Here is a 20,782-nt window from a genome sequence, read left to right on the forward strand (position 1 = left end):
AGCACAACCATGACAACTGTTCAGGAAAGTTAGCATGCTTCGCTGTGTGGCTAAGAATGTTGCAGGATGTCCAGTAGGCTAAATGAAAAATTATGGGGCTTGGCAAATGCAACTCGCCATCACAGGCATGACAGGGAAAAAAATTAGCCCCATAAATGTGGCCAATTTACTGGACTACCTCCGTAAACATAGGCCACACTTCCACATGTACAAAAACGTGTCAAACTTTCATGACTTTGTCAAATTTAGATTTTCACATTTAGGCTTAGTTTGTAGGGTTTTTGCTTTAGAAGCATAGGGCCTACTCACCCTCTTTATACTTGTTCAGAAAGTGCTGCCTTTTTCAGACGTCCAATTTATGTGAAATTTCATGTTGAAATCTTGATACGCAAACGTGTGCAAATGAATCTGGAAATTTCACAAAAAATAGACATCTGAAAAAGGCAGCACTTTCTGATTAGCCTATAATTAAGAGGGCGAGTATGCTTCCAAAGCAAAAAAAAACGTACAAACTAAGCCTAGGCCTAAATCATAAATGTGAAAATCAAAATTTGACAAAGTTCGACACGTTTTTGTACATGTGGAAGTGTGGCCTATGTTTACGGAGGTAGTCCAGTAAATTGGCCACATTTATGGGGCTAGGAAAAAATGAAATTGAACATGATAAAACGTGTTACCAACCATGGCATGGCTGCCCGCCAACTCACCTAACAAGAGAAGTCATGTACAAATTTTGTTCTTTCGTTGTCAAGATGCAGTTATGCATTTCACACACTATGCTGCATCCAAATTTGAATTCACTACAAACGTTCAACAAACGGCGCGATGTGTCAACCTCATTCGAAATGTGTGTGTGTGCATGACAACACTGTCAGATCCGCTATTCAAGCACGGGCACAATTATAACGTACACGTTCAATCACAATGCACATACAACCAGCGTCAGCGGCGACGTTACGTCCCAAAGCACAAACACAGGCCCGATTGTCGGCCAAAATTCGTCAGACGGAAGTACACATGGAAACGCACATTAAGACTTCACTCCACCAGAAGATGATAGAAAATTTCTCGAGGCATAATCTGGATACATATCGATTCCGGTACAAGCGCTATTATGGCAAGAACTTGTCGCTTGAAAATCTCTTCTTTTACGTAAATCCACTGATACAAACTGTATTCAATAGCGATTCATGATGGCGGCCATGAAAGGAGGGGACGACGGGTTTCATGATTGGTTATTCAGGGTCAAAATTTCTACGCCGCTGATCCGGCGACTGTTTGCTGGGGACTAGTGCCAGAATCTCGCGCACAATAGTGCCCCCTCTACGGTTAAGGTTAATAGATTGAATGCCTGTGTTCCTTCCTCCGGCTCCATGGTTAGAGGGCGTATAATTCAGGACCGAAGGAGATCGAGACCGATCTTGGTCTCCAGACCTCTTCTCGAGACCGATTTTTCATGGTCTCGGTCTCGGACGCGGACTCAGTCTGTCAGGACTCGGTCTCGGACCATGGAACTCGACGGGACTCGCCTCGAGACCGGCAAAATGGGAACTTTTTTTGACGTTGTGCCCCGCCTCCCGCCGGCCATCAGGGTGCACTGAACCAATTCAAACCCTATTGAAAACAGTGTAAAATTAACAAAGTTCAGGGCCAAAAAACATGCAAGCCGACATCAATTAAACAGAAATTTAATTATTGTCTTGTCCTTCATCTTTTTATTTCTTTTCAATTTTGGGCAGACTAGCCAATTACATTTTTTAATATTCACACCAAAACAAAATCACTTCCCAACCAAAGTAATAGTTCCCAAGCCTGCATGGTTCCCAAGCCTGCATGTAGCTATTTCACAAGTGGCATCCTTCCACTTTCCAGGCAAAAAGGACCCATTTTTCAACCGTAACTTTATCAAGTCTGCCCTCAGATGGAAGCCCCCAAAACCAGGGAGTTGATCATTGGCCATATTTACACACTAATTCCACTGGTTTTTTTTTTTTTTTTTTAAAGCCAAACGGTCTCCATTTTCAAAAGAAATTGTGGGGGGTACCTTTCATGCTAATGAGCGCGCGTAGAAATTCTCACTTAAATAGTGCACTGCAGCCATCATGAATTTATTTTAATTTCCCGTGGAAAGCGAATAACGCCACCTATTGACATTTACCATTCTGGTTGAAACAGTGGCCCCATGGGAAGATGGTGTCCACCCCCCCCCCCCCCCGGCCCTCCATCCCCTTCCCACTTTTTGATTTTATAATAATATAAATAGCAAATATAATAATAATCAGTGGCGTATCCAGAGGGGCGGGGGGGGGGGGGCGGCGGATTTTTGTCACAAAATTGTTTGTTCAGCAATTATTTCAATACGTGGTTAGAGAATTCTCCCCCCCAAAAAGAAAACCCGCTCAAAAACCATTACAATGCGTCGTGAAAATGGGTGTATAATTTGCAGTATGCATAATAATGGTAAGTTTTGTAGAGCGCTCCCATTTAGTAGGTGGATACCAGAAAATGAAAGATGATGAAATAAGATTTAATTTGATGAACGTCTGGAACACCTCAGAGAGTTGTGAGTATTTTTCCTGAATTTCTGAAGTGGGGGCATTTATCATTGGGATCTATGGAAATTTGTTTACTGGTCTGTGAAAGGGGCCCGCAGGAAAGTTGAAGCAGCGCCCCCTTCATCAGCCCCAGCCCCGCCGCGCCCAGATATCCACGAACTGCAAGACAATTCATATTTTGCGTCTAATGACATTATGATCTTAACACACAGCAGTAAATACACGACGATAGCTAATTTTGTATCGAACGAGCGAAAAAATAATCACCTAAATAATTAAACTATCTTTAATAAAAAAGAACAGTATTCCGTGGAATCAAAAATCAAATACTACACAGTGATTACAACCACGAATTTTAGAAATAACACCGATGCTGTGAACCAATAATTATAATATACCATTGAACATTTAAAACACCGTCATGTGCCGGTGTAGTGATGTTACGATATAAAAATGTGTTGTTAGAATGAAAGTGTGATTGTCGGTATAATAGTTGTGACAATTATTTTTACTGCCGCCTCGCAAAAACCAAATTGCGGCAAAAACCTCCCGGCAATTACCGAACATTTTGCACATTTCGTTTTGCAAATTTTGAAGCTGTTACCTCATTCACATTCACCAAATCTTATCCACACCCTAAGTTTGCTGGATCATACATGAACGAAATTATCTTTCATAAAAGTGTTCAGTTAAAGTGCATGCTACATAAAAATGACACATAATCATTTTCATCGTTTCATTATTTAAAAACGACAGAGACACAACAGCTATTAAACAAAAATAATGCATGCTTTTCCTTGATATTTCACCAAGCTCAAAACGCGTAGGCCTATACCATCAGTTTCCGGGGACTGGTAGGTATCTTGCATGGGAACCTTTTGAATGGACATTTTGGGCGTGCGTTGAAATGAAATTCTATTTTAAGAAGTAACGTTTGCGTTCATGCAAACACTGAAAAAAATTGCCTGGGTTAATTTTACCAAAGAAAATGTGAAAACTGGAACTACCCAAACTTGGGTTGTTCTATAACCAATTGTTTGGGTTATAATTTATGTTAACCAAAAGTTGTAGTCATACAAGACCGTAACTATGGGGGTGCTGTGATCCAACGGTTACGGTGTTCGACTCGTGGTACATGGGTTCGAATCCTGACGGGGAACACGGTGCTTACATACTCTTGAGCAAGGCACTTTACCATTTTTGCTTCGTGCTCCGGTTGGGAAGCCGTACCAGTAGGCAGTATGGCGTAGCCAGGAATTTTTCAGGGGGGGGGGGCGCTGGGGGGAGGGGCTGGAACATTTCATGGGGGCGTCATGTAGATCAATGATAATTTTTTTAGAAACTCAAAATCTCAGTGGGGGGGGGGGGGGCGACAAGGTTTCATGGGGGGGGGGGGCTGTCGCTAATAATACTCATAAACAGAGAGTGCCATGTGGGCCATGCTTCGTTTAAGGACATGTTCCATGAGACATTAAAGGAGGTCGTCTTGAAAAGCGTCATTGTCTATATCTTTAAAACATATCTAGGCCTATATCTTTAAAGTTAATTGAATGGCCTTTTTTTGGGGGGGGGGGCTTTCCAATTATGAAGACCGTATAAACAAGAGAGTGGTCAGTAATCAGGACAGGTAGGATACCACTTTCACGTACAAGGTCAGGATGAGAGCTTAACATTAGATAAATTGTCTCATTACATTCAGTAACGCGGGTATAGAGTAAGTTGCGTCATTAATTTTGGAACACACTAAAAGATGAAGTTATAGGGTTTGAGGAAGCACTATTACCGTCCTCGGAAACATCACAATAATTAAAGTCGCCATGCAGCTACAATAATTTCTTTACATTCACATAAGGCTCTTCTACCTATAATACCGCTTAATTTATCTATAAACTCAACAGAACTTGAAGGTGGCCTGTTAATAGAACTTATAAGCACAGGCTGCCTTTGTTTACATTTGAGTTCAACCAACAAACACTCGACATCATCGTTTCTAGGTCATCACGGTGGACGAAAGTTAAATTATTTCGGATGTACATTGCCACCTCACCCCCGTGACGGTTTCTACTTCTTCTGACAATAGAGTGTCCGGACTGGTTAAGCTCTTCGTGTTAAATTGAGGAGTCACTAAAAGTTTCGTTTAAACAGATTATGTCAAATGGATTTGTAGACATCAATATCTTAAAATTGTCAATTGTATTAATAATTACACTTCTTACGTAGAGATGGGCGAATGAAAACCCATCTGCAATTTGGTTGTGAATTATGCCATCTATATTAAGTTAATCCTGCTGTGGGTTCAGTAGTTCTCTGACCTTCTCCAGGTAGTGGTTCCATCATTGGTCTCGGAGTCGATGATGTGCGTTTTGGGTCTCGGACTGAGTTAGCTTGAGTTGTGCCGTGGAGGGCTTGACGTCGCTTCGGCTGCCGGTGATGGCACTGGTTGGATGGCCGAAAAACCGTCGAAACATCTGGGCCAGCTCCGATCGGTTTCTTGAGGGCATCAGAGTATACGAGATTGCACCAAAGGAGGTTCTCTGCGGCGTGAACTAAGTTCAGTCGATGGTGCGCGTCGATATGTGTTCTCTGTTGGCTCGGCTATGTATTGGATAATGTTTTTGGCCAATAGGCGTACTCCCGTGGTGTTGAGATGCACGATCCGACGGTTCCTACTGCCGTATGCAACTAAGGCCTATACCAACAGAGTACCCGGAAGGCTTGTTGCATTGTGGGAACATCGATATGCTAAAGTAATTAGCATAATTCCTTATCGTAGCAGTCTCTACAACTCTACAACTCTACATTGATAATGGAGGGACTGGGACCCATTCTATACGTTTCTGCATTTACCGATTGCCATTTCGTGTGCTTTTTGTTTTTTTACCATAACGCATCAACACCTAGGATGTACAACCGGGCACCTTTTTCCGATGAGGATACGTCTCCAGTACTTTTATAGTGTTTGAGGTACCGTAGGGTTATTATGGGGTATCAGTGCTCCACCATTAGACGTCGTGCGCGCTATTGCCCGTTGACGCACAACCGTCCACTTCTTCTGAGTTTGTGGCTGGTGCACGCGAGGGTAATTTGGCGTCGGTGCAGTGCGGTGCTGCAGCAGTTATCAGTGGTGAAACTGGATATATTTTCATAGGTAACGTAAGTATGACCCACATTTCGGGCGGGAGGGGGGGGGGGGGTTGGCTTGGGAGCTACACCGCGCTTGACCACCTACAGAGAGGCAATTCTTGTTGGCTGTCTGAATGTGCCCAAATGAACATTATTGTGCTCGTCTTTTTAATCTACCAAACCTGCCCAAACGGTGACGAACGGGGATATGAAAAGCTCTCTGGCGCGATGTCTGAATGCATCATTCATGGCGAAGTAGATGACGACGTTCCAAAAGCTGTTGGAGAATTGGAGCCAGTACAGAGCGAAGAAAACACCCAAGGGTTGGCGAACATCAGCCAGGACGCAGGCTACGCCCACGATGGTAACAGGAGCCCAACATGCGTAGAGAGTGAACGCCATAATGCGGCACGTGCGGAAAAACTTGACGGCTTTGCGCGTTTGTCGGGCTTGCATGGTAAGCCCGGATATCATCATATCGGCTCTGACACGAGTTGCTTTCTTCATGCCCACCCAGGCTAAGGCTGAGGTAATGGAGAAACTGGCTAAACTCGGCAAAATGAACAAGCCAAAGATCAGAACAGCCGACAAGAGCTGACTATGCTTGGTAGCGGTGATGGTACAGGAATGAAGTACGAAGACGTACTTATTCACTATCTGGCCAGTTAAGAACAGAGTTGTGTAAAACAGGGTCGGCATGACCCAACACAAAGTCAGACCAGCCAGTGCTTTCCGCTTGGTGACGATTCCGAGTCGGCTGTATCCGAGAGGGCGTGTCACGGCAATGTAGCGCTCAATGCTCAGTAAGGTCAGTGTCAGTAGAGAAGCCTTCTTAGCGACTGCCTCAATACCTGCCGCGACCAGACACATGGTATCACCAAAGGGCCACAGGTTATATACCGAGGGGTATATAGACGTACATGCTACCAGACCAGTAGCCAAGTCAGCTAGGGATAGGGACATGAGTAGCAGTCCATGGCAGTTACGGAGCGAGGGTGTGGATCCTATCGTGATCAGAGCTATCAGGTTGCCTGCTGTGGTTAGGGTAGATATTGAACAGATAGTAGCAACTTTAAGCCCGCATACGATGTCGGCGCAGATTGTAAAACGGAAGGAAGTAATGTTTCCAGACATTATTGAGGCTATTTACAAGATTGTTGCCGTACTTGTGAAACAGTTCAATTTTTTTTAGTGTCGTCCAGGTAGCTTTTGCACTGCTTTGTCGTCAAAATCGTCTCCAAAATATACTTTTTTTGTGAAAATGATAACAGCCAATCCTTCAGACCTCATGCGCAGATGAATTGATGGACCAACTGATGTTGTCAAGACTATGAACATGAATGGACGTTTTGGTAAAACTTCATGCGCGCATCATAGCATAAATTTATGCTTGCGCGGTGGACGTCACTATTATTGTGACATCACTGGAATTATGCATGAATGAAGTCAATGTACTGACGAATCAAAATACATGTAGCCTACATCCAAATGACCGTACGCAGGTGTATTGTAGAGATGAACACGCCTGTAAACATTCTGGGTCCCGAAGCACCATCGATATGAGAATTTTCAGTAATCGATATATCGGATATCCAATATCGAGAGTATTCGATATATCGAGTATCCCATGTAAAAGTTAAAGACCATAATGATGGCACTTTGATTTAAAAATTAAAAAAAACATCTTCAGTCCCAATTTTCCCCGGCTATCTCTGGAATGTATTGCCCAAACTTTTTAAAACAAATCTCATAACTGAGAGTTTGTCCAGAACGGGCGGTTTTTTGTATACCTTTAACATTTGTTCTGGATCCGCCCTTGTTCAAGGATCTATAATGGTGTATAACGTGTACCCCGTGATGCAACTGACCAAGTTTGGTTTTCGGGTGAAGACTGTGAAGTAGAAGCATTGTGTAAGTTTTAAAAAAAAGACGACTAACGTATTCGCTATTATGTGACCTGGAAGCATGTAGTAATGAAATCCTCCAATTAAGACGATGTGTCGACGGCAAACCAAACGGTGACCCCTGATAAAGGAATCAGGTCATGGAAGATCCTGTGCAAAACTTGCTGAAATCGGCCGAAGCGTTTGATAGATTCAGATTTTCAAGGGCTCCTTATGAGAAGATACCCGGTTGCACAATCTGATAACGAGGGGCAGGTGTGTGTGGGCCTAATTCAGTTAATACTCCGGATCTGAATGTGGACCGGTGTTTTAATCACTAGACCGGTCGACACATCGTCTTAATTGGAGGATTTCATTACTACAAGCTCCCGGCACAAACAGTCACCCCAAAACAACAATCAGGTCAGATCTTTGGTAAACAACAGCGTTATGACCAAGTGATGTGCTCCATACTCTATTTTTTTCGGCGTAGTTTAGACGGTGCAACCTGCTGATGCCGTCGACACATCGTCTTAATTGGAGGATTTCATTACTACATGCTCCCAGCATAGTGCCATTCCTTCCAAAATGGTCATTGTTATTATTATTATTTTTTACTTACACCCTCTCGTGGTATAATCTCAATTTGGAAAACGATTATTATTCACGCATAACAGATTGCAAACTAAACTCAATTCGGTCAGTCAGGAGCAGTAGGCCTATATTTAGGGGGGGGGGTTCAGTGTGTTCTAACCATCGCGAGAACAAACCTATAACTCCTCTTTAATTTGTTGAAAATGGCTAGGTGCAATGATTTCACGGGACTCTTGATCCTATTTACATACAATCAAGTGGGATATTTCATAATGTTTTGGCAGTTTTCGTTTTTGAACGTTTGCAAAAGCCCATTACCTTAACAACACTTTATATCTGCCAAACGCTTTGGTCGACTTCAGCGATCTTCCATGACCTCATTCCTAGCCCTATCTATACATGATCCGACTAAAGCCAAACTTATTTGATCAGTTGCGTCACTGGACCAGTCTATATTATAGTTTTACTGATACAGGATGATTAAAAAAAAAAAAAACCTGCAATTATAATCCAAAGGGTTTATCTTTTTTTTCAAAACCAAGTTGAAGTTTTGAACTTTATACATTTTGTAAGCATGGGCGTCGCCAGGATTTTTTTCTAGGGGGGGGGGCAAAACATATTTTTGCACTAAAATACCTGTATTTCTCAATACATTATCGATTGATCAGTTTTAGAGGGGGACAGGGACATTCCCCCCCCCCCACAACCCATTAAATTTACACCACTTATGACTTCGCGCCTCTTTTTCTTTTCTTTTTACTTTTCTTTTTTCTTCCTTTTTTTTTTGGCTTTTCCGGGGGGGGGGGGCAAGTGCCTAGAATTGAGCCCCCGTGGCGGCCTAGAATGCACTATGGAATCTGAACCAATCAGAGCGCTCGCATAGAATTCGCTAGCGATTCAAAATACTCCCATATGTTGTATACAAAATTGAAAACGTATTCGCCAAGTCGGTAATTGAACATCAATAGTCAGCATCATTTGGTCTGGGAACCAGACTACCGCATGGCATGCAGCAATATCCGGGGGGGGGGCATAGCAAATTGTCCCCCAAATTCCTTAACTTTTTCATTATATTCTCAATTTAGCATTTTTCCGAGCGTGAGCAGGGAAGCATTTGGCCTACTGCCCCTCCTTTTTCCTTTTTTTCGTTTTTCCAGGGCAAGGGGGGCACTGCCCCCCCCCCCCCCTCGCGACGCCCATGAGCAATATATATTTTGCGTGCGTGGAGCCAGTATTACCGTACACAAAACAATTACCGACTTCCCACCAAGTCTAAGCCAAGTGCAGCATGGACATGTAGATAGAATGCATGAACCTATCTAAGATCCAAAACTCAAGTGTCAGGTAAATATGTACACAGATAAACATATTGTATATGTGACAAAAATTACAAGCTCTATATATAAACCATGTCACGCGACTTGATGACGATTCTGTGTTTGTCCAGCGCCATCTTTAACCAGATCCGCCCCATCAAAAGCCTCAACTGTTTGCGCTATACGTCAAATTGGAAAGCTTTGTCTTCAAGTGATTTGACTGGGAATTTAAAAGAGGTAAGAAAATATTGTCAGTTACTTTGAATGAGGTTAAAGGTTAGCTTACAAGCGTAGAAATCACAGTTTGCTTTAGACTTCGAAACGTGAAATGTACGCACAAGTAATGTTCCAACAAAACCTATTCAGTAATAAAAATGGAAAAACACTATGGTCACTTGCATAAATTTTGTCCATTTCAATATCTGAAATCGTTTCAGAAGAGAATGAAAGATGGACTCTCAGTGCTCCTCAGAACTTGAACACAAATTCCAAAAGGAAATAAAAGAGACATTTTTTTATTTGATGTCTGGTTCAAAAGTGGATATCTGTTGTCTGCATGGCTTCAAAATAGCAATTCACAAGAACAATTGTACATGCACTTTTTTATCCAGATGAAACTCGCAAGGAGAGTACATCTTTAATGTACATAGAAGGCACATGTTTTGTTCAAGTTTTTTTCATTGCTCATATATTAACTCTTCCATTTTATTTTTAAATACTATTTGAATACAGATACAAATGGCTACGGCTCTAAAAAAGATAAGTCCCCATCTCGAGTGTGATATTTGTCAGGAGAAATACAAACGGCCCAAGGTGCTCGACTGCCAGCACAGTTTCTGCGAGACATGTCTGGAGCAATACTACAATGCTAGGTATGAAGGTCAACGTAAGATTCCCTGTCCTGTATGTCGACGGGAGACGGTACTTCCAGAGACACGCATTCATGGCCTGAAAACAAATTTCCATTTGATGGGAATAGTTGAGGAGGTCTCACTCCAAGAAAAGGTGGCTCGTTCAGTGGAACAAACATCATCAGATCAGTCTAAATGCCAGAAACACAAGGGTGAAGTAAAATGGTTTTACTGTGAGACATGTGAAGAGTTAATCTGCCGAGCTTGTACTGTAGTAGACCACCGTGAACCAAAACATCACTACATTGAGTCTGGAGAGGCTACTCGCAAATACAAACAGTCACTGACAGATATGTTTCCAGATTTCACCACAGACATTAAAAGACTTGAACAATCTTTGGCCACTTCATCACAAGCTAAGCAGAAGTTTACACAGAATGTCACAAAGACTGTGAAAGCTGTGAAAGACAAAGCAGATAAAATGAGAGCTGAGATAACAACTCAAGAGACAGAGATGATTGAAGAAATCAAACTACTCCAGCAGGATCGCAACAGAACATATGATGAGCATCAAAAAGCAGTCACAATGATGCTACAAAGTAAAGAACATTCCTTCCGTACAGCTCAGGATGTCATAAACACTGCCTCAGACACTGATTTTCTTTCCTTGTACCCTATCATCAGCAAAGACTTGAAATCACTCAATAGTCAAAATCCTCTCCAGACTGATCCCAAGCTTTCATATGTTAGTTTCACCCCGGGTCAGAGGATTGGTGACATCAATCTGGGCAAGCTTGAGGTGGAAGCAGTCGAGTGGAAGATGTGTCATACGTTTTGTAAAGCTAAAAAGGGACTTCGTCTAGTAAAAGAGTTCCATAGGGCTTTTGATGTTACTGCTGCTCAACCTGGTGAGATTGCTGTGGCAGACTATGGGAACAACCGAGTGGTCATCTGCAGCAATGAGGGACAACATAGAGGAACCATTCCCCTAACATCAGGTACCGGTAAGTTTCTTTCTGCACATGTTCATCATCACAAACTCTCACAATCGTGTTGAAATTCTTCCATGTGCACACGCAAATATGATAACTGAGAATGAAAACCAATAAAATACTGGCAAGGAATCGATGTGCTGGCAGTACTCCCCAACAAACTCAGTTTGGTTCTCCCGAACAAATGTGCGAATGGTTTTTTTAATATGTACATGTGCCTATGTTAAATAAATAATTCACACACAGACAAGCACACAAAATAAAAAAACCCACTAGAACCAAACTTCCATTTATTTTATTCTGTAACATTAAAAAAAAAAGGGTGGAGTTGCTTTTAGGTTGTTTGCAAACAAACCAATCTGCCCTGTGAGTAGAATGTTCTAGGTCTGATCCCTGTATTAGTGGGTGATGGGGCTGAGCCCCCATCAAGATCATCCTTTGGTTTGGTCTTTATTATTCATTAGTGTTTTTTTGGACAATAATGCTGCATGTATGGCTTTTAGTTCAAACACATGAACTCCAAAATTGGTATGAACATATCGATCCTGACACTGAGGTGTGCATACAAATAAGTAGTCCTCAGGTATCAAATTACAAGAAATTTGTATTAAAAAGTGACCGTTTTGTTTTAATCAAAACTCATGAACAAAATAATGAATTATGTTCACACTTTGTGATCTGATAGACCATGCCTTGATGAACATTTCTTGTCGTATACGTGAAGTGGCTTGACGTTCTTCCAGGATTCATGGTCAAACAATTCTAGGTGAATTCAAAATACTGAAAGAAGCGTGTATATTACAAACCAATGGAAATTCTCCCTAACGGTACAAAGTATGAAGACAGAACTCTGTACAAAAAGGCACTGTTGTACAAAAGCATGACACAAATGGTGAAATCACAGAATTACATCACCACATATCAAATTACAAGTGATCTAAAGGGACACTACAACCTGGAAAATTTAAAAGGATATAAATATCCACACAACCATTCTTTAAACATTAGCCGTTGCAAGAACAAATTTCAGTGGTCAAAATTTTGACTCCCAAAATACATCAATGAATTCCGTACACGTGCGATAAACATGTACATGTATTGGTGCTGTGTATATGTCACACACACACACGAAATTACTGTTTAATTTGTGGTATTGAATCGCGTGACACAGAAACAAAATTTCCGTCTTTTTTGTGTGTGTGTCTTTCTCAGGAACAGTGCGACATTAGGTTAGTTTCTTCTCAACCAGACCTTTGAAAAAGGATGAGTCAACAGTTTAAAGCAAACATGTTTGGTGATTTCAGGATGATGTTCCCCTTTAATGACAAATCTTAACAACATACTTTCAACTTTATCTCTTGAACTTAATTAATACCAGGTTCTTTTTATGTGAGGTGGTAGACATTGCCCCTGGCAACATTGACTCCTGGGCACCTAACCGTTTGACCTTTACTTCCCGGGTCACTGGATGTGCAATGAAAAGAATATAACTTGAAAACGGAAGCATTTTACTACAGTAATACTTATTTAGGAAATGTTCAGTGACTAATAGTAAACTAAATAAAAGTCACGATGACGTCAATTCGGAAGAGGGCACCCTCCAGCAGCACATTAAAAAAAAAATTTAATATTAAAAAAAACATTTGTCAAACTTTACCAAATGGCTCATAAATTCTTTGGACAATAAAATGTACTTTCCGAAGTTTCATAATGATGGCCTCATCAGACCGGAAGTTATTGTAGGGAGACCTTGCAAATGATCAATTTTTCAATTAAAATTCATCATTCGCTACCTATTAGTGATCATTGATGCCAAAATAATGTCAGCTTCATTCTCAATGATTGCCACCCTAATGCTGTGACATCATCAAACTCGAGGCAGGTGTCATACAAACACACAACAATGTACGTTCCTGTTATATTTATATTTCAGAAGAGAAGTTCTTTTCTGTTTATTTTGCATACCTGTCTTAAAAAATCACATCAACAAAAGTTCTCAGTATGCACATTTTTAACTGATGATGTCATCAAATTGGGAGTAATATATAAATATTAAAAAGTATTTTGCAAACTATCAATCCAGGCTAAGGATGCAGTTTTGTTCAGATTCTTAAATGCTTAATAGTTCCATGCCCCATCACGCTGCGTTTGTTACATAGACAAACGCAAACCTCTAGATAATTCTGATATGGGGCAGGAGCCAGTGAATTTAAAAGAACAGAGTCATTATTATTATTATTAAGTTTTCAAATATAATGTGATAAATAAAAATTGCTTTATATTTTGTTGAATGCTTCATTTGAAAATTGAATAACTTTTTATTGCTACAAAAATAACAAGTAAACAGTTAAGTATGAGAAGGAATCTATTTTGAGAATTACAAATCATGAGAACATAGCCCAGAGAGTATGTACAACTATATAAGAGTACATGTTGCATAACTGTATAGCCAAGACCTTGCAGTTATTCACAAATATTCATGTATGGTGGTTGAAATGTAATAATGTAACAATGTAAAAATTCTACATGACCGGGCTTTAAGGCAGACCATGTATTCATTAGGTATTTATACATCATGAGGACTGAGAATAGTGACAGTGCATTTATATACTGTGCATATATTACATTTGAGTTCTTCATTACCCACAGATCCATGGGCAGTTGCAGCCATCCACAGCTCTGAGCAACGCTTGCTTGTGTTGGATGGAAGCAAGTATGTCAAGGTGTTCAACATGAAGGACAACAATCTTGTTGTGCAGTTCCCAACGTTGCCTAAGAATCTGGTTGACGAGACACAAGTGGACCTATGGAGCCTAGCAGTAAAAAAGAATAGTACAATCTTAGTGGGTGATACCAAGAGAATGGTATGGACTGAACACAGACCCACTGATGGTGGGATCGTACACACCATACCAGTGCAGACTCCACCTTGCTACCTGGCTGTTGATGACGGCACTGATAGAGTTGTTATCAGTGGAGGTGACACAAAGAAAGTGGATGTTGCTGATAGCAAAGGTTCAACAATCTGCACCATCCATCCAGCCATTAATGGTAAGCCAGTGTGGTGTCGTGGTGTATGCTGTGACAGCTCAGGCATCTACCTTGCAATGTACATGTACCAAGTTGTGCCTGGCACTGGTCATATTCACCACTATGACCTAGATGGCAGGTTTCTTGATTGCCTGGCTCAGGGTCTGCATGACCCACGTGGAATAACATTCACATCAGAGGGCCAGCTGGCAGTGGCTGACATGCACTCAATAAAGCTGTATAACAAGGTTTGATGTCATCCAACATGACATTGACTAGCAATCATCATCATGAAATTGTCCAGTCATTACAGCACCAATCAACATTCATGTCCCATTCATTCCAAATCTCTCCTCAAAAATCCAAAACACAAACTGCCGATCCCTCTGATGTGAACCATTTTACCGTACAAATTCTTAAATAAATAGTGCATCAATTATATCAGCCGTGTAATTCTCAAATTTCGTATTCCTGACTTATTTAGTTGTCGAGTTATTAGAAGTTTGTCATTTTTTAAACGTACGTAAAAACAATATAAAAACATAGGAATTCTGGGAAGGTTAAAAACCACCACGCACGCTACTGTGGATGTTGTGTGGCATTCAAAAACGATGTCACCCGTGCGCGCGCGGCCAACCACGTTGACAGGCAATTACACGCACAGTGCCGCACTCTCCGTAGACTTTGCACACAACCGCTGAAGTGGCGTCTGGATACTGCATTCTTTCGATTTGTTTTAGCAGCAGTGCGCCTGCGTAAAGGTAGCCGCGAATTAGGCCAGATACTCTGCTGCGTATTCAAAAGTACGGAGGCCATTAAACCACACAATGGCTGTGATTAATTTTGATGTTTAATGCGGATTTATCTAAAGCATTAACTACTGTTTCATGTATTGTCTTGGTGGCTATATGCAATGTTTCGGCGTGCTTAATGTCAAATATTCATAGTTGCTTCTCTTACATGCTTTTGCCGATCTCAGCCACATTAAGTAATGGTCACCTTGTGGTCACTGCAGTGCGAGTCAGTATATAGACAAACCGTTACAACGGCTATTTAGGCTGATATCCGTGCTTGTGGAAGCACATTAGCTCTAGTTACATTTTGTTACACTACAACGTCTTATATAAACAGTGTATTGACTACAGTTACATTTGATTTGATTGGGGGACAATTTGTTTTAATCTTACATTTACGATGACTGGAATCTGAAATTAAATGGTAAATTTGAAAGGAGAGGGGATTTTAGTGGGTGTTGAGGTGTTTGAATGTAATGACCCCGCCTCCTCAACCCAACACCCCTCCCTCAACCAGTACATGGATTGCCATAAATCTATCCAATACTAATTACCAACTTTGTGTGGTGTTTATGAAGCCCCGGCTTTATTGTGGCTTTCGCTTAATCAGCCATCCATTGGCCTTGTGTGACAGGATTTGGTGTCTCTTAAGAAGAAAATAGACCAATATTGTACTGAAGTTACAATAGGGGAGAAAAATCATGAAGCTTGAAGCCAAAGCCAGGGACAAAGCCAAGATTTCATAAACACAATTAAGATTCTTAAATTGTTCCTGATGGAATTTGCTGTATATTCTGCTATCTTTTATAACAAAGATTTGAGAAAGTTTAGGATCTTTTCATTCTTGATATTCAACATTCTGCATTTCTCAGTTCAAATGCGCGCATATTAGTGTTCAAGAAAAGCCTTTATTCACTCATTTAATTTTGTGTTACTCTTTTTGCAGTTTGCATGTACATACATGTATTTAATTAATAAAATGCTGCTTTTCAAGTAAATTGACTCGTCCAAATGTATCCTAAAGATGAGTGACAAATTACATTCTATTAATGTGGTTTCAGATCTTCATTCACAGAATGGAGAATTGTGTTGATAGTGTTGATGAGGTTTATATCTTGACCTTATCAGAGGCTTTTAATAGTAGAAGCCAAAGCTGGAGACAAAGCCAAGGTTTCGTAAACGCCCTGAGATTCTGAAATGTGTTCCTAATGGAATCCACACGTAATCCTTTATAAATTGTACATGTATTAGCACTTTTGAGACAGCTTTACAACCACTTCATCCTTGAGTTCTAACCATACTACAAGTAGTTTATGAAATAATATTGTTTAAATTCGTTTTAAGCATCCGCATCACCACGATATTTACTGTTCAATATAAGCATTTAGTTACTCAGTTGTTATATTAAATAATGAAAGGTTTGCGGAAACACCATGTGCGAATAATTTCTCAACTAAGAGAATGGTTCTGAAAAGAACCAGAGTAAATTAAGTATTTACTTCTTAGAGTTTAGGCACTCTCCTGAAGACGGTCAGAGCATACCGACCGGAACGTCGAGTGTATACCTCTGGTTCTTTTCAGAACCATTCTCTTAGTAGAGAAATTATTTGCACATGGTGTTTCCGCAAACCTTTCATTATTTAGCATCTCCACCATGAAAAGCCTCAAATCTTACTTAGTTTTTATATTACTTTTTGCAGTTGTCGTTTACGCATTTTATTTTACGATGCACTTACATGTATACTGAAGATAATTTACTCATTGAAGTGTTTGCTTAAGATGAGTGAAAATTAATTGGGTTTCCTGTCTTTTTTCACAGAATGAAGACTTATGTTTATGAGATTGTTTTTATCTGGATTTGAAATTTTGTCAAATATCCCTTCAGTTTGAATGATTAGAAATCATTTGACGGAAGCTGAATTTCAGAAAGCTATATGACCTCATTTGCCTTGATTTTGGCCTGACTGCCACCTTGAAAAGGTCCCACACAAAATAGCAAATTTCTAATCCAAGTTTTTCCCTTACAAACCGAACAGATTGCCTCGTCTTTTCAAGAATTTAATTGCACACCTCTGTTTTCGTTGTTTTGCACTTTTTTGTTGCCATTTCAGAAAACTTAAAAATGAAAAAAACAATCATCACCTAAATTTGGATTTCAACAAAAATATATAAATTTACTTGCAAAGTATCAATGATATTGTAAAACTTAACTGTTCAAGTAGATTTTTAAGCGTTTAACAATTCCCCACTGTATGTAGATCTTAGTAGTCACAAGACTTTGTAAACTTCCTTTATGTATATTCTGCAATATGTTCCTAATAGAACATAAAATGTACTCATTGTAAACTGTGCTATATCTTTACATTACATTTTCTGATAATAGAAATAACAGCATGTACAATAATAATTATTCTTTATTTCTGTTAACTTCACTTTTTAAAGTCGCGTAGGATTTGCACCCATATCAGTACCTGCCGATTTAATGACAGAAACCTCAAAGTGAAGATAGGACTGGTAACAAATACCCTGTGAAATAATTCCACCTGAAATGGTGTTGTCAGAAAACAAACATTGAAGGTGGTTTCAAAATGGGGTGCCTACAGAATCCAGTTACGAGATCCAAAGACTTGTGCATTATGTTTTCTCCAAAATGTATAGTAGCCACGCAGCTAAGACTTGAACAGAATACTTGTTATGCACCGTACTTAGGCCAAAAAAAACCCTTCTGCTTCCGATTAAATGCCTTTCAAAAATTGGGTCGGTCGGTCGGAATTTTTTTTGGGGGCCATTTTTTTTTATGTTGATTGAATGGGATATTCATGCGAAGTTTTAGCCTGAACTATTTCCATTGCACTAGGATAGCTACACAAAAAAATGGCCACGAAAAGTGAATAAAACCTACCTTTAATTATTGTCAATATATTAACGTTCGATAATTCTTTAAAAAAAATAATGGAAAACTCAGGTCGTGCGCCCCTATGTGTGCATATGCCCTTCTGCCGGGCACACCTCACTCATTAAAGATGCTATTATAATAAACTCCGGTGATCTCATATTCCCCATATTACGTGCGTATTACATCCATTCGTGATTGAGGAGGTATCTAGAGGTAGTTTGTTGCATTCACTTTCATGGTTGTTTGTGATATTTAAACAGTTTGTAGGTGGTGTGTTTTGTTCCTGCGTGGGGTAAAGTACACACTGACGGTCGTTTTATCATTTCACTCCTAATTATCGTTCTAATTATTTATTAAACATGTAAATTACTTAGAGTTTTTTTGATCAGATGTTGCACTCATAATTATCTTGGTCTTAATCATGTAATCAGTGATTGGTCCATAATAAACGGTTGATCCGCGTATACAAGAATGCAAGTTGCACTTAGGGACCATTCAGAATTTTCAATGTTTTAAAATTTCGATCTTTTTTCCAAATTGTGGGTGGGTGGGTCAAGCTAAATAATTGAAAATCGAAATTCACTTTCCATGGAAAAAGATAAAAAAAGGAAAAGAAAGATAGATCTTTTGACTTGCCTGAACTACGCGCAAGCGTTCCGATATCGCGATGCGTGTTTCTTTTCCAACTTCGTCCCCTGTATGTACTGTACATGTACGTCATGTACGTGTATATAGACCCACTGTGGCATGAGAGGGAGGTAGTTTTTCAGTAGACTTGGACGCCGGGCGTTTGTAGCGGTTAGGCCGTTCAGAGGCAGCAGGGTACCAGGTGTACTAAGATCGGCTCTATAACACGCTGCGGGCGTAGATTACCTATCGCTATAAAAACTGGACTATTCAACCACTGGACTCCAAGACTACGAGGACCGTAGCCTGTGATGTGATGTCTGCCCAAACCTGATGTTTTTCTTTCGCTCGTACCCCCCGCCCTGCAAACAGGGAGGGGGGGGGGGGGGTACAAGCGAATGTTTTTCTCAGCTAGAGAAATTTTAAAACCTTGAAAATTCTGAATGGCCCCTTATATTGTTCTTATTGGTGCTTATTGACCCCTGGTGACCTTTGACCTTTTCTTAAGTAAGGATGGCACCGCTTGAAACTTTCTTAAGTCCAGAATTTTACTCCAGCACGGTGTAAAGTACACAATGACACTTGTTATATCCTTGCACTTTTAATTATGATTAAACATGTAATTAGCGCTAATTAAAGACCTTCTTAATTGGACTTTGCACTCCATATCCTGTTCTATATTTGCAGTTTTTGCCGTCTTTATATGAATGAGTCTTTTTTTATAAAAGTATAATTAAAAATAAAATCAAGTTACCGGTAGGTACATGTATGAGAACATGTGGGAGTAGAACTGAAAGATGTTATGCAGCTAGTTATACATAACATTCGATCTTAAAACGTGATCATTTCAAGTTGGACAAACTGTAATGAAATGGTTTGCCATCCTGATGAGAAACAATAACAAAATTCTAGAATATGCATGTAATATGAAACTTGAAAAAAGTATTATCTGGCAAGCACTCGATCATTGCATGTGAAAAGGGTTCGGACTGTGTCAATAGAGGGCGCTGTTTCTTTTCTTTTTTTCATGCAGAATTTTCGGCGTTTTTATCCCAGATTTTCTCATTCCAAACAAACTGTGGATCGGGGAACAAAGTTTTTTCGACACGGTACATCATAATCTACATGTCTGGAAAACTAAAGCTCTCGTAAACTAAAGCGTTTTCGGCCTCTCGTCCCACGGACTATATGGATTAAAACTGACTGAATCTCAGCTCAAGCTTTATTTTTCTGTTTCACTTCTTTATGTTGGTGCAATGTTTCTCTGGGCTATACTGTATCATTGTTCACACTCAAGTTGCAGCTCTACCGTGGCAACCCTGCAAGGCAATGCGTTTCTCGGTTATTCTGTTCTTTTAGTGTTCTTATTGTTTGGACTTTTTTGACATGTCCCATAGGGTTGTACACGAAAAGCTTCCGAGGACCGGGCTTATGTCCTCGGTTATTGTTATCACAGGAGTCCCATTGTCCCACTGGGTACTCAGTCGTAAAGTGTAATATATCAGTTTTAGATTTGCAAACACAGATTTCATGGAGTTCAGCTTTAATTTCATCCTAGCCCTAGTGAATTACCAAACATAAAATCATTCGAATTTGATATTGAAATTATGTGGAACGAAATTAAAGTAAACGCAATAGATGCATTTGTCAAAGTATCCTTAGAATCATGTATATCATGTTTTGTTCAGTCTTAGCATAATAATCTGTATCATCATTGTGTGGAAATTGCGAGTAAATCTAATCAAATTAATTCAAATCATGTGGGGCAATGTGTCCTTGGGCCGCGTTGAAAACGAACAAAACCAGGTCAATTACCGACTTGAAATCAAGTCTATAATCAGTTATATATTCATGGTGACCGTTTTAGCCGATTTTCGGCTTACTTTGACAGATTTTTTGTTAAAAAACGAGTTTGACAGAAAATTTGAAAGAATGGAATTTTTTGGCAGATTTCTGGCAGAATTCTGCAAAAATGGTTATTTGACAGAAAAACATAGCAAATTAAAAAAAAAATGGTACATTTGTTTGAAAAAGCTTCAATCTTTTCAAACAAACCCTTGCATATAAATGGGACAGGTTGGCTAGTCTAGGTGCTGAGGTTCACTGGGAACCGGACTTCGT

The 20,782-nt window shown here is 40.0% G+C and overlaps 3 protein-coding genes across 5 annotated transcripts in view; 1 reads left to right on the forward strand and 2 right to left on the reverse strand.

The window, feature by feature from the left end:
- LOC119726612 (inactive histone-lysine N-methyltransferase 2E-like) overlaps positions 1-1,247 on the reverse strand; it is a 34,613-nt gene extending 33,366 nt beyond the window's left edge. For 2 of the 3 annotated variants that reach the window (XM_038198358.1, XM_038198357.1), the window contains exon 1: positions 708-1,247. The gene's annotated coding sequence lies outside the window, so the exon portion shown is untranslated. The remainder of the gene's footprint in view (positions 1-707) is intronic. The other variant, XM_038198359.1, reaches the window with a different exon arrangement.
- A 4,599-nt stretch (positions 1,248-5,846) lies between these two features.
- Positions 5,847-6,812, reverse strand: LOC119726385 (beta-3 adrenergic receptor-like). The gene has a single exon (XM_038198040.1). The coding sequence runs from the start codon at positions 6,810-6,812 to the stop codon at positions 5,847-5,849; it is 966 nt and encodes a 321-aa protein (XP_038053968.1).
- A 3,397-nt stretch (positions 6,813-10,209) lies between these two features.
- Positions 10,210-14,817, forward strand: LOC119726803 (E3 ubiquitin-protein ligase TRIM50-like). The gene is made up of 2 exons (XM_038198664.1): positions 10,210-11,320; positions 13,964-14,817. The coding sequence occupies exons 1-2, from the start codon at positions 10,210-10,212 to the stop codon at positions 14,596-14,598; spliced, it is 1,746 nt and encodes a 581-aa protein (XP_038054592.1). The 3' UTR covers positions 14,599-14,817.
- The last annotated feature ends 5,965 nt before the right edge of the window (positions 14,818-20,782 follow it).

This window comes from Patiria miniata, unplaced genomic scaffold, assembly GCF_015706575.1.
Source record: "Patiria miniata isolate m_02_andy unplaced genomic scaffold, ASM1570657v1 HiC_scaffold_2, whole genome shotgun sequence".
Classification (NCBI taxonomy): Eukaryota; Metazoa; Echinodermata; class Asteroidea; order Valvatida; family Asterinidae; genus Patiria; species Patiria miniata.

Excerpts from the sequence above, each read along its gene's own strand:
- LOC119726385 (XM_038198040.1), bottom strand. The coding sequence starts at position 6,812 with ATGTCTGGAAACATTACTTCCTTCCGTTTTACAATCTGCGCCGACATC.
- LOC119726803 (XM_038198664.1), top strand. The coding sequence starts at position 10,210 with ATGGCTACGGCTCTAAAAAAGATAAGTCCCCATCTCGAGTGTGATATT. Across the intron at positions 11,321-13,963 it reads AACCATTCCCCTAACATCAG|ATCCATGGGCAGTTGCAGCC; the intron begins GTACCGGTAAGT and ends CATTACCCACAG.